Consider the following 14,055-nt stretch of genomic DNA (forward strand, 5'->3'; position numbering starts at 1 on the left):
CGTCGGATAATTACACAACTGGGGATGGAATTAAACAAATAATACAGGGACCGGGTCGGACAGAAAGCAAATAACAATAATTAGGTAACCACAGAGGAGGTATGAGTTGCATCGAATAATTGTTTAAGAAAAATAGGTACGTAATATACTCAACACTTCTAGTCCAATTAAGGGATAAGGAAAACATTGGAATTTAAAATATTTATAGCAAAGTGCCTTCAGTATAATTATTTATTTCTGAAATGAAATAAGCGAAATTGTAGATATTAATGACCGAGAGGAGCAAATAATAGTATTTTGACTGCTCCAAATTGACAAGGAAAAAACGACCTCTACCACCTAATTTTTAAAGCTACATATACAGAGCGTTCGAAAAGTCTTGGAACCCCTGAATATTTTTTGAATGGCTCCCCTGAATATTGGCTCTGAATTTCAAGTGTTGTTTATTGATTCGGGCTTTACCTTATCTTTAACGTGTACAATTCCAGGACAAGTATTAAGAAGCCATTGGATGAGTTCAAAGTACCCACGACAGACAGCCTTGTGCAACAGACCTTCTCCGCACACATCTTTGCTGGTCAAAAGTTTTGTATTGTCAACTTTGCCGGTCGGTTTCAATAGGTTCTGCAGCTCTTTCAAGTCTCCCTTTGTAACGATCTCGTGGACTTTGTTGATTTTTGCCTGGGGATTTGAAAATCAATATTTATACAATATACATAGGTATTGTTCTTTGTGAAGTTTTGTATTGTCATCTTTGCCGGTCGGTTTCAATAGGTTCTGCAGCTCTTTCAAGTCTCCTTTTGTAACGATCTCGTGGACTTTGTTGATTTTTGCCTGGGGATTTGAAAATCAATATTTATACAATATACATAGGTATTGTTCTTTGTATGGAGAATGGGGTTATTCCTTTGAAACTCAATATGTACTCTGCAAAATGATCATCATTTCATTGCCCCCATGTTCAATGGAAGAACAGCATTATTATGAAAACTGGAGAGCGAAGACCTAGAGTGTAAAGAGAAACCCTTGCTTTACAGACTTTACACCAAAAATTTTTTAAATCTAGAAGTCATTCAAATCTGGGGACTTATCAGGAAAATGGGCCTAGAAACAATGATTATATTAAATAGGTTTCATACTGATGGAAAGACGTTAAGTTACCAGTGAATTTCGAGAGCTATCGATTCAAGAGGAACAAATACAAGAAATTGAATTTTCTAATCGATTTTTACCGAAGGAATAGGAGAATATCACGAAGGGTTTACCAAATGAACGCTAAACGCGAACAAAGATAGTCGGGGATTGACTTCTTATTCTTACTAATCTGGACATTGTTCTAAAATACTCCTTTGCGAATAAAACCTTACTGAATTTTCTATTTGCCACGCTTCATTACCTATTCTCCTCTAACGCCTTTGTTCATTCACACTGAAAAAATCCTCCATACTCTTGACTCAGATATGTTTTCATTCATCTTTCTTTTCACACCGAATAACCTATGAGAAAAAAAAATCTCACAAATACAAGAAATTGAATTTTCTAATCGATTTTTACCGAAGGAATCTTAAATATCACGAAGGGTTTACCAAATGAACGCTAAACGCGAACAAAGATAGTCGGGGATTGACTTCTTATTCTTACTAATCTGGACATTGAACAAACATAAGTACTAGGCAAACATGAAAAATAAAAAAATGAACTTTGAAAAATACTTGATTTCTTGCTATCAAATATAGGTTTACAACTTTCCATAAAATAATTAGGTACCTATATGCAAATCAAGAAGAACATATGTAGACAAAAGATGGAATAAAACACAGTGAGCCTCCTAAGTTGACTTACAGGTTTGTGCTCTTTCTCCAGTGACTTTATGTCCTTGTCAGTCCCAGATCCTATGGTCATCTTTGTGGCATTTTCAGTGGAATTTCAAACTGAAAAAATCCTCCATACTCTTGACTGAGATATGTTTTCATTCATCTTTCTTTTCACACCGAATAACCTATGAGAAAAAAAAATCTAGTCCGTGTTTGAATTTTCCTATTCATTAGCTTACCTTCACGGATATTTTCGCTACCTGGCATGGACAGTTCTGTCTTCTAACCATGGACAAGTCTGTCTTCTAACTGATGTGGTTATCTTACTACGTCCAGAGGGGTTATGTCACTTAGGTCCGAATATTAGCGCAGTTCTGCATGACAATATTGTGCGCCACGTCCGAATGTCCTAGCGCCAGTTCAATGTAGAGCGCCAGACTAATGACTTGCACGGGAACTTCGGAGGATGTGCCCTTGGACAGCCAAACCTGATGGTAGACAGAAATTATGGTAAGTGACCGAACGGAGTGAGTTAATGATAAAGAAAAGAGATTTGAGAAAAAAAAAAAGATGAAAGAAGGGCAATCGGTTATTTAAGCCCTATGTCACAGCGACCTCGACTTGAAAGTGTCGCGGGCTATCGACCCTGAGACATTGGGTCCTTTATCACCTGTTTCAAGTTATAAGCCCACCTGTTTCAAAATGAAAGCTTACCTGTTTCAAGATGTCGGCAGCCTCTTTACACCTAGGAAATTTGGGACACCCTTTTTCCTGGCTAGGTACACCACTGAGGTTGGTTTTAACAGCAGTCAATCCCAGTCATGATTCCAAGAAATACTGAGGACTATACTTACCATATACTGTGGAACGGCCTTCAGGAAACGAAGAGTTCTTGGATTGGACGAATGTTCAGTAAGTAACTTGTGTCCGTCGGCAGCCTTGTCCAGTTCTCCCCGTAGGGTCAATGCTGTGGCGAGATTATACTGAAGCACGGACTTGGCACTGGGAAGCGAAGTGGGCAACCATTTCCTCAGATGGAGAGAACCCTCGCCGGGGAAGTTGTCGGACAGATGCGAGGCAGACAGGTGGTCTATGGCCTCGCTTGTCTTGTTCAGCAGAACCAGAGCCTCGGCTGAGTAGAGGTGACCCAGGAACCTGTAAGAAAACAGCCACACAGTCAATATTTTGTTTACTAAGTCCATTACACCGAATTCGGGACGAAAGGACTTCCGTTTTATAGTTAAACTCTAAGTATCAAACTTAAAAAAAACTCTTCCCTGCAGTACATTATGAGATTCATAAATAATGTTTTTTTTTTTTTTTTTTTTTAAAAAAAATCATCCTCCACTCTATTCCATATGGCCTGAAATTCTTTTGTTTAATTCCACCAAAATCCTTTCTGATCTTACCTATTTTTCGTCATCGTCTAACTATAATGTAGATCTATAGATGCTGCATTAACCACTAGGCAAGTCTCATGCCCAAGCCACTTACTTACTACTTCCCAAAGGTGTGTCGAAACATAGTCGACCAACGAGATATATCTATGTTGTCGAGGCAGTGTGGACGGTTCAGTCGACATCGATCAACTATGTTCAACACACCTTTATACTCAGGTGCTTACCTATGCAGAGGTGCAGGCTGAGGCTGGTTGAACCTTAGCACTTACAGTTCCCTCTATTAGATCTCTCAAAGGCTAAATGTCCAAGGCACTCACTACCACCTAACCGTCAGAGCTAAAGATTTTTTTTTTTTTTTTTTTTTTTAACATACACCATTTGTATTTTTATATTCTAAAGAAGTTTCAAATCGAATATTCAATTTGTGGGCATATTTTTTGTTCTTCTTCGGTACTTACCTATGCAGAGGTGCAAGCTGAGGCTGGTTGAGTAGGAGACTCGCGTGACTCAGGGCGACATTGGGGTCACCGAGGCTAAGCGAAGTGTAGGCAGCCGCGGCTAACATACAACAGCGCAGGTCACCCAGGGCTCTCGAGTCTAAGGGGGAAGCCAGGTCAGGCGAGGCTGAGGGGGAAGAACACAGGAGTAGACCGTTGCGAAGACACAGCGAGGCGAACTCGAGGGAGGCTATGGGGATGGCGTAGGACTCGGCCTCGCAGCTGAAAATGAAACGAGACAATTGATTAATTCTTTCTAAAGCCAGTCTAGTTAGCTTGGTTGGTAGCGCGTCTGCCTTGTAAGCGCTAGGCCGCGGGTTCGATTACCGCCCGGAGCGGATTTTATCCCGATGAAATAATGTTCGTTCTCGGAACGACTGGCTTTTTCCTATCCTGTGTTCCTTCACTCATGTCGGAACGATGACACCTTAGCAGTCACAGCTTCCTCAGTCAAACCTCTTTGAAAAAAAAAAAAAAAAAAAACAATTGCAACTCCTCCATTCTAAACTTTGTACTTTCGATTAAAAAATTGGTAGGTCAACCAACAGTTTTTTTTTTTACTTATTTGCTTTCCCATTTTACTTGTAAAATTGAACATAATCACTTACCTATATTTCATATTGTTGAATATATCCTGATTAAGGATAAGCTTCCTGTGTGCTCCCGAACCGATTGTGTTCAGGATAATGTCCTTCTTTCTCTCGTTGATGTTTAAGTCCATTGCATTCCCCTGTAACGTAAGAAAAAATCAAAGTATTAGGATTTATTCAAGTAAGGGGAATGTGCCCAAAGGAAAATGGATGAAAGCACTGGTCATGTCTTATGCACACTTGTCGTTGTTTAAGTGTTGTTATTGCTAGGACTAGGACCACAGTACTATAAACTGTATACACGGGAGGGTTTTTCTTCTTTCTTCATTAAAAGCTAAATTTGCCAGCCTAGTTAGCTTGGTTCGTAGCGCGTCTACCTTGTACGCGCTAGACGCGGGTTCGATTCCCGCCCGGGCCGGATTTTATCCTTTATATTTCATCCGGATATACGGATTCATATGGATCTTAGTTCGTATAACGTAAGAAAAAATCAAAGTATTAGGATTTATTCAAGTAAGGGGAATGTGCTCAAAGAAAAATGGATGAAAGCACTGGTCATGTCTTATGCACACTTGTCGTTGTTTAAGTGTTGTTATTGCTAGGACTAGGATCACAGTACTATAAACTGTATACACGGGAGGGTTTTTCTTCTTTCTTCGTTAAAAGCTAAATTTGCCAGCCTAGTTAGCTTGGTTCGTACGTCGTTGTTTATGTAAGTGTTGTTATTGCTAGGACTAGGACCACAGTACTATAAACTGTATACACGGGAGGGTTTTTCTTCTTTCTTCGTTAAAAGCTAAATTTGCCAGCCTAGTTAGCTTGGTTCGTAGCGCGTCTACCTTGTAAGCGCTAGACCGCGGGTTCAATTCCCGCCCGGGGCGGATTTTATCCTTTATATTTCATCCGGATATACGGATTCATATGGATCTTAGTTCGTTCTCGGATCGGCTGGCTTTCTCCTATCCTGTCTTTCTTCTCTCTTATATTTCGGGACAATAATAAGACCTTGGCAGTTACAGTTTCCTCTATGAAACTAAAAAAAAAAAAAAAAAAAAAACAAAATTACTGACATTACAGTTCCCTCTATGAAACTTAAAAAAAAATAATAATAATAATCAAATTTTATTGACAGCCAAAAACTTTAAAGAACCAAAGAGTCACTATAGGTACTTACCGACTTGTGTGCCATAATGCAGCACTCAGCCAGTCTCAACCAGAGGCGTGGGTTGTCATGGTACACCTGCACAGCTTGGGTCAGATATTCGAACGCCGGCACCGGTTTGCCCCCATGTAGCAGACTAATACCCAGGTTGTACATGAGCTGAGCACCCTTGTTGTTGGCGAGCATGTAAAGAGACCGTCCTGAAAGGGGCTCATCTGAAAAATGACAAATTGGGATTTGGTTAGATTTTTACTTTCTAAAGAACATTTAAGTAGGTACATAACTGAACTAAGCAAAGGAATTATTGCTAAGGAGACACGGACACCAAGAGAAGTTGCAATTCCCACAGTAAAATTACGAGGATCAATGATTCATCAGAACTAATTCGTATTTTTGATTTTCACATTGAAGTCAATTGACCAATGACTAATTAAAAAAACTTAAATCTTCTGTCCTCTGGTTGCCTATTTTAATTATTGGAAACAAAACTGACTGCTCTCATCTGACCATAAATCAAACAACTTTTTCAAAGATTTTCATTCATCATTTTCAAATTCTCAATGCTATCTACTTAACAAAGTACTTACTTGGGTCAGGGATGGGGTACTTCTTATACAGGTCCATGTTTTCAACTTAAATCTTCCGTCCTCTGGTTGCCTATTTTAATTATTGGAAACAAAACTGACTGCTCTCATCTGACCATAAATCAAACAATTTTTTCAAAGATTTTCATCAATCATTTTCAAATTCTCAATGCTATCTACTTAACAAAGTACTTACTTGGGTCAGGGATGGGGTACTTCTTATACAGGTCCATGTTTTCTTGCACAGCTTTGTTGAAGAAGAAACTAGAGAGGTTTGGCTTGGCCATGTAATGATGAATGCAGCCCATGTTGTTATAGAAGCACACAATGGGAGACTCACCTTTTTCTCTGTAAACATACCAATATGAATGTGGTTAGGTAGTTGAATGATTGAAAGTCTCACAAAATAAAAAATACCCTAGGGAGGAAAAAAAGATAACACTTTAATAATGTAGGTAGACTGCATAGGCAAAGGGACATGAAAATTTGTCAACTTTCACTCAAACATGAATAATTTAGGGGCTGAATAATTACAAGATTAGAATAATACTCACTTGAAATACAAAGAGAAATCATTATGCAGGGGTATCTGGGAGAGAGTGCTGATAGGTTAAGCTCTATTCATTGTTTTATCAATTTAATCTCATTTACTCAATCCTAAGTCCTTTTGAGACTGAGATGAAAGTGTTCGATAGTTGGACAATTTCAGAGCAAGTCTAAAAAAGATCCTAAGTCCACCAGTTTCTCAAGCAAGAAATTAAAATGAAAACCCTGAGCGAAGGCACCACCCCCTTGTCCAATAACATTTCACTTTAAAATAACTGTTTAAATTTGAGGGGTGGAGTTTACTCGAGAAGAATAGGGAAGTTTTGCTCGACAAGGGTATATTGAAATGTTTACTCTCTCCTCTGACACGGGACAAAGGCCTCTTTTGAATTTGAGTCTTTCAGTGTTGTGGTGAACTCGGCTGAAAACAGTAACCTTTTCCTTTCTTACCTACTTTCTACCAATAGGAATCTGGATATTAATAGGTATCTATGTATATCTATACCTACATATTTGTGTAAGTAGGTATACTTAATGAAACTTGGCCTGGCGCATTGCCGTGCGCTCAGATTATAGAAAACTGATCACTACCTACGTATTTAGGTAGGTATTGAAACAAATTGTCCTAAGAGAGAACAAGAGACAGACAGGTAGGAGGTACTTACATACCTACCCTAACTATTTGGCCCGGCAGAACATCAGCTTTTTAAGTAGGTATATTTTGTTCAGCAGGAGCTGTCAGAGGTAGGTAAGGAGGTATAGGTGAGTCGAGAATTATTCATTTCACAATGGCAGTATGGTTACTGAAAAAAAAAAAAAAAAAAAAATGTCCGTAGATTTCTCTAAAACACAAACAGTCAAGCACAGATGCTATTTTCATTACATAATCCAGTTTGTTCTATTGGGTAGCACGGGAAATTGTTGTTATTGAATCTGTGTATCTAAACCACAAACAAGATTCATTGTATCCATGCTCCTCTCTCAGCATGGAAAAGAGAAAAAGCAAGAAAAAACTCTTGTGTACTTCTTGTTCCCTCGGAGTTCTGGAGAAAGATTTGAGCTTTGTGAGATGAAATGGAAGGACTGACTTTTGAGACATGTAATGGACACACTGCTATAGATTAAGATATGGGCTCGATGGACCCATATACTTACAATAGCTTTCTAGTGGTATACTAGTAGATGGTTTGGAATTACCATTTCTTTTGAACCGCCAGGTCCACTATTTTGTTTTGGTTTTGGGGGAGTCCTGAATCAGGGGAACGAAATTTGTCTAGACTACTTGTTGTGACTTCATTATTTTTTTTATTTAGGGTCCCATAACCCATATACCTACAGTAGCTTTCTACTGGTATACCTACTAGTAGATGGTTTGGAATTACCATTTCTTTTGAACCGCCAGGTCCACTATTTTGTTTTAGTTTTGGGGGAGTCCTGAATCAGGGGAACGAAATTTGTCTAGACTACTTGTTGTGACTTCATTATTTTTTTTATTTAGGGTCCCATAAATCAAAAAACCGTAACCACTAAACTGTCATTATCATCATAAATCATAAGTCAAAACGATTACCATATTATTACTCGAAAAGTCGACAGTTTATTAAACGGAAAATGTATTTTGTTGCATATTAAATTCTCCGAAGGCGATAATGTATCAAGAAAAGCTCGCCATATTATATTCAAGTCACGACTTGCAATAAATGATTATGAAATTTTTGTGAAAGAGGAGAAACACAACAAAACTTAAAAGTTAATAATAAAAAGGAATTCGGAAAAAGAGAAAGAAAGAAATGAAAAAGAGGGTGTGATACTTTCTATATAAAAGTGTATAAAACTTGAATTTTCTTCACCCGTCCCCTCGTATCACCCTTAAGTACGTTTGGTATTTGAATAGGGTTAAGATAAAGTCGAGTTGAGGAGTTGATTTTAATTTGAAGAAACGTATTGTTTCAACGTTCACCTTCTTGCGGTCTTTCAATTATGCAAAGTAAGGAGGTGATTTCAAAACAATGAACAATATTACTGGAATGTGATGCAAGTTCTTATGACATAGGTAGGTACTTGTTTTGATCGGATCCTCCGATCAGTAATTAAATTGATGCGAAATAGTGTCAATGAACAAAGAGTAAATCGCTTCATATTGGTATCAAACTTGTTTTACTCGTAAATTCTAAAAATAAAATTAACATCACTGATCTGCAGCCGAAACTCTTCTTCAAATCAGCATTTCAGTAGATCAGCAATCAGCAAACACCCTGTAAAATGAAACGAAGATACAGTCAGCTATGAAGAATTCAAGAATTCATTTATTACTTTTTGTATTATTTCTGAAAGTTCAACTTCACAGTTTCAATTCATTCGCCAGCTCACAATTTCTTTTCTTTGCCTCATGTTCATGTCTTTATATTATTTCTCTCTTCGAAATTTTCATTTGGTATTGATATTTTAATTTTTCTAGAGAGCGAGAGAGAGGGAGAGAGAGAGAGAGATGACATCCCTGAGAAAAGTCATCCTCACTATTACCCGACCTATTAAAAAATTCTTGGATACCTACTGAACAATTACAAACTTTTGTCAAAGTGCTTACAACAGCAAACATCCCTTGGCCGCCACCTTCTTCTTTGAAAACTATCTAAACAGCAATATCTTTGAACAACAAACTATTCATGAACAATGTCCTATTTAAGAGTTTTAAATAAATATTAGTTTCCATTTACAACCCTTTTCGTCTCGTCATGAGCTTACAAGATATGACATCAGCTCTCATGTCTCAACATCCAGTTCTAGGCGCTTTGCCACCGTAATAGGGAAGTTTTGCTCGAAAAGGGTATATTGAAATGTTTACCCTCTCCTCTGACACGGGACAAAGGCCTCTTTTGAATTTGAGTCTTTCAGTGTTGTGGTGAACTCGGCTGAAAACAGTAACCTTTTCCTTGGAAACAATTCAAGTGGAACAGATTCATTTAATTTTGAAACAGATAATTTTTAATGTGCCAATTTTTTCGGATTAATTGTTTGGTGTTTATTTACCTGTTTTGAAAAAATAAACGTTTTCTCTTTCTCTAAAGCGTGAACATTTGATAAGTTTTCTGTGTCTCTTTTCAGTGTTGACTGTATTCATTCATACATCTACGGCCATTTGAACCTATTAAAAAATTCTTGGATACCTACTGGACAATAACAAACTTTCGTCAAAGTGCTTACAACAGCCAACATCCCTTGGCCGCCACCTTCTTCTTTGAAAACTATCTAAACAGCAATATCTTTGAACAACAAACTATTCATGAACAATGTCCTATTCTATTAAAAAATTCTTGGATACCTACTGGACAATAACAAACTTTCGTCAAAGTACTCACAACAGCCAACATCCCTTGGCTGCCACCTTCTTCTTTGAAAACTATCTAAACAGCAATATCTTTCAACAACAAACTATTCATGAACAATGTCCTTTTCGAGTTTTAAATAAACATTAGTTTCCACTTACAACCCTTTTCGTCTCGTCATGAGCTTACAAGATATGACATCAGCTCTCATGTCTCAACATCCAGTTCTAGGCGCTTTGCCACCGGCATTTTTCCTGCGAGCAAACGAAAGGTAAGGTTCTCTTGGTCATTATTTTCTGTAGATAGTATATACTTCTTAGATTAGATACCTTATTTTTATTAATTTGGTGCATGGATACGCAAAAAACCTTGTGTCCGAAAGAAAAGCAGAAAATCTTCCAATATCTCTTTTTAAAGTAACTACCAAGGTATTTAATTCTTAATCACCTTCAAAAGGATGAAACACCAAAAAGTAGACAGTTTCAATTCATTCGCCAGCTCACAATTTCTTTTCTTTGCCTCATGTTCATGTCTTTATATTATTTCTCTCTTCGAAATTTTCATTTGGTATTGATATTTTAATTTTTCTAGAGAGCGAGAGAGAGGGAGAGAGAGAGAGAGATGACATCCCTGAGAAAAGTCATCCTCACTATTACCCGATTATCCCCAACAATCTAAACATTCTAAGCTCTAAGCTGTCCAAGTGTCCACTTGAAAGTTTCCTCATTTTTGTCCACTCTTATGTTCTCAGATGAAAAGAAAATCAAAATCAACGTCGACGAAGACAGCGAGGACTCTTTGGACGACAACATGAATGCCGAGCATCGAACCCGGACCTCTACCAATAACAACAATACTACCACCATGGCCAAGTCTTCAAGAACCCCCAGTCCTAACCAGTTGGTTGACCCTACAGGAGAAATCACCAAATCTCCTGCACCAGTACCAAGTCCTAGAATACAAGTAAGTTGGACTCACGTCTGTCGTCCCTTATTTATGTATGTATTGCCAGGACTTGAAAGGTTAAGAATGAGTATGCTTTTGAAGCTGATTGAACGGGTGTTTCTTTTACTTTGATGGTTTCCAAGTTTCAACTGTGTTAGGCTCATTTTATAGTTTATACACAAAATGTACCAATTTTGTATTTAAATTTTAAAATTAAGGCAAATATCTGTGTATCATTTATGAGATAAAAGTGTATAATATTATTAAAAAATGTTTATTTATTGTGTTTTCAGGAAGAAAGCAGCGACGAGAGCGAAACCGTCTTGCCCGAGAATCTTTCACTACCCAAAAACACCCCGATGAGTGCCGATTCAACCTCGCCGATGTCAGCCGAACATGCTTATCTCTATACTCACCCCTATAGTCCCTATCAGAATGGTAGATCCCCTGTGGATGTCCTCAGGAGGGTTTTCCCCAATAGGAGACGCGGAGAGGTGGAAACTGTGCTGCAAAGATGCAAAGGGGACGTTCTGCAAGCCATTGAAATGATGGTAGGTTTGGCTGTGGATTTTCTTTGTTTAACTATTTTTTGGTGGTTTGTGTATAGGAAAATTTTATTCATTTAATTATTTTTTGGTGGTTTATGTATATTAGGAAAAAATATGCTCTGTATTAGTACATTTTTGCAATTTTTTTTATTCGTCAGGAAAGTAATAGTAACTGAGCTGATTTTATCAAAACAAAGACTTCCAATTTTGTTTACGCTGTAAAATTGAACCCATTAATATTTATTTTCTAATCATTAATATGTTCTCAGGTGTACAGCGAGCAACTAGAAGAGCCCCGATCAGCATTCTCACCTCTTGTGTCAGCATTCCAACGAAACTTCGCCAGTCAGCAAGCCAACCGCAGGTTCCTCACAGCTCCTTACTCTGGCACTGGTTACCTACCCACCATCATGAGGCCACAGTCCGAGTATCCAACGTTGCCATTGCAACCTCCAGGCGGGGTTCCAGATTTGTACTCTGGCAACACCGCATCACGGAATGATGAAAAAAGTCTCGTGTCATCCCCAGGATCCGCGACTGGCTCGGATAAGACCTCGTTCTCAGAATAACAGACTTCAGTGGAGAATGTAACTTGAAACCAATGGGGTTTAGCTGTGATTCAGAGATTCAGGAGGGCGGTAGAGCTCTGCCCCGCCAAGTCAAGACAGTTTGACAGTTAGAATTAAATTCGGCATATGACTTAGACTCTATACATAGACCTAGGGTCATTGATGGAATCATTTAATTAGAATGACCATATTTCAAATAAAATTTTGATTTAATGTAAAGCCATCGATATTCGTTATTGTAATAAAAATTATCATTTGTACATAGCTCCTAGTCTACATTATTTGAAAAGCTTAGATTTTAATCACGATAGAAGGTACCCTAAATCCATATAAGTAGTAAGTACCAAAAAACATACGGCGGTAGAGCTCTGCCCCGCCAAGTCAAGACAGTTTGACAGTTAGAATTAAATTCGGCATATGACTTATACTCTACATACGTATACATAGACCTAGGGTCATTGATGGAATCATTTAATTAGAATGACCATATTTCAAATAAAATTTTGATCTAATGTAAAGCCACCGATTTTCGTTATTGTAAGTTTATCATTGTACATAGCTTCTAGTCTACATTATTTGAAAAGCTTAGATTTTAATCACGATAGAAGGTACCCTAAATCCATATAAGTAGTAAGTACCAAAAAACATACATGTAAGTATTTTGTAATAAATATTAATTATGTTGTATTTATACTTTTCAACGAAGAAATTATTAGAATGTAATGAAAAATAAATTATTATTCAAATAGAAATAAAATAGATTATACCTACCTACTTGATTAAAAATAATATAAAGATGACTGATTATTTTTCTTTTCTTTTATTATTTTGAAAACCAAAGTCGATAAGTTCAAATGATGAATCAATTAGGTAATTTATTCAGTTCCGTGATTCAAGGATCCTATTCTTTTATTATTTTGAAAACCAAAGTCGATAAGTTCAAATGATGAATCAATTAGGTAATTTATTCAGTTCCGTGATTCAAGGATCCTTTCGGTTGTGCTGAAATTCGACCAGTTTCTATACGGTTTTTGTGTGTGCTTTTTTGCTACACAACACAGTAGGTACATACAGTACCTACTACATCTCGGCATTTTCAGCCTGCATACATTTCAAAGGACGTGAAGATAAAGGAGTAAGAAAATAATAAGAAATTTCAATGAACGACACAAAGGAGGAAACAAACGAAAGACAGATAAGGAAAGAAACAACAAAAATAAGAATAATAATGAGGAGAAAAGAATTTTGAGTCATTTTAAATTTTATTCCAGCGACAAAGAGTATGAAGAAAATAAAAGTTTCTTTCCATTGTTATGCGAGAAAAGAAAATGCAAGAAGAAGCAGAGATATAATGATATGAAAGTTTGTGCCCTTTGTGTATAAAATGAAAAGATACGACAAAGAATGATATGAGAGAGAGAACGAGAGAGAGAGAGCATGCGAGAAAAGAAAATGCAAGAAGAAGCAGAGATAATGATATGAAAGTTTGTGCCCTTTGTGTATAAAATGAAAAGATACGACAAAGAATGATATGAGAGAGAGAACGAGAGAGAGAGAGAGAGAGAGAGAGAACGGGAGAAGGTACAATAGTAAAGTTATGTCGTCAGAAGCTTCAATGTACGTGTAGGTGGACCCAAGGTAGGTATAGGTAGATACCTATCATCCGAAATTTTATTTTTCAAGACACTCTAATGTAATGGGCAGAAAAATCCATTAAGTATCATTTGAAATCAAGAAAATCAAGCCAACTTTGGGTGGAAGAGATAGCATGGAAAGCAGCAACCAATGCACAATGCAAGTTTTTAAACGAGCAATAAGGAAATTAATACACAATACCTACCTATAAGTATCAGACATCTTTGAGTACCTATACAAGTATACACTATGTATAATTTGTATAATTACCTATAGATAGAAATCAATCACATAACTACTCAAACAAATCAAATCGGTGTAAAATTGAACAATATTACAAGTAGGAAAGCTGAATTGGAACAATTACCATGTACTTACATTACTTTTCTAGGGCACTTGAATCTATCATTCAATGGAAGCAGTTCAATAGAAATTAATG

General features: G+C 37.2%; 2 protein-coding genes across 2 annotated transcripts in view; both read right to left on the reverse strand.

The window, feature by feature from the left end:
• Window positions 1-4,122, reverse strand: part of LOC103509627 — a 35,088-nt gene extending 30,966 nt beyond the window's left edge. Inside the window, exons 1-4 of the mRNA XM_026823914.1 lie at window positions 4,094-4,122; window positions 3,673-3,933; window positions 2,669-2,969; window positions 463-681 (exon numbers count right to left, since the gene is read on the reverse strand). Coding sequence (XP_026679715.1) covers window positions 463-681; window positions 2,669-2,969; window positions 3,673-3,933; window positions 4,094-4,122 — 810 coding nt within the window. The remainder of the gene's footprint in view (window positions 1-462; window positions 682-2,668; window positions 2,970-3,672; window positions 3,934-4,093) is intronic.
• Window positions 4,123-4,314: 192 nt separating this feature from the next.
• Window positions 4,315-6,650, reverse strand: LOC103509629 (CCR4-NOT transcription complex subunit 10-B). Its single transcript, XM_026823925.1, has 4 exons — window positions 6,602-6,650; window positions 6,244-6,395; window positions 5,476-5,678; window positions 4,315-4,441 (listed from the first exon to the last, which is right to left on the reverse strand). Exons 2-4 carry the CDS (start codon window positions 6,353-6,355, stop codon window positions 4,316-4,318), a joined length of 441 nt encoding a protein of 146 aa, XP_026679726.1. The 5' UTR covers window positions 6,356-6,395; window positions 6,602-6,650; the 3' UTR covers window position 4,315.
• Between the last annotated feature and the right edge of the window lie 7,405 nt (window positions 6,651-14,055).

The sequence above is a fragment of the Diaphorina citri genome, unplaced genomic scaffold (assembly GCF_000475195.1).
Source record: "Diaphorina citri unplaced genomic scaffold, Diaci psyllid genome assembly version 1.1 scaffold515, whole genome shotgun sequence".
NCBI classification, from domain to species: domain Eukaryota; kingdom Metazoa; phylum Arthropoda; class Insecta; order Hemiptera; family Psyllidae; genus Diaphorina; species Diaphorina citri.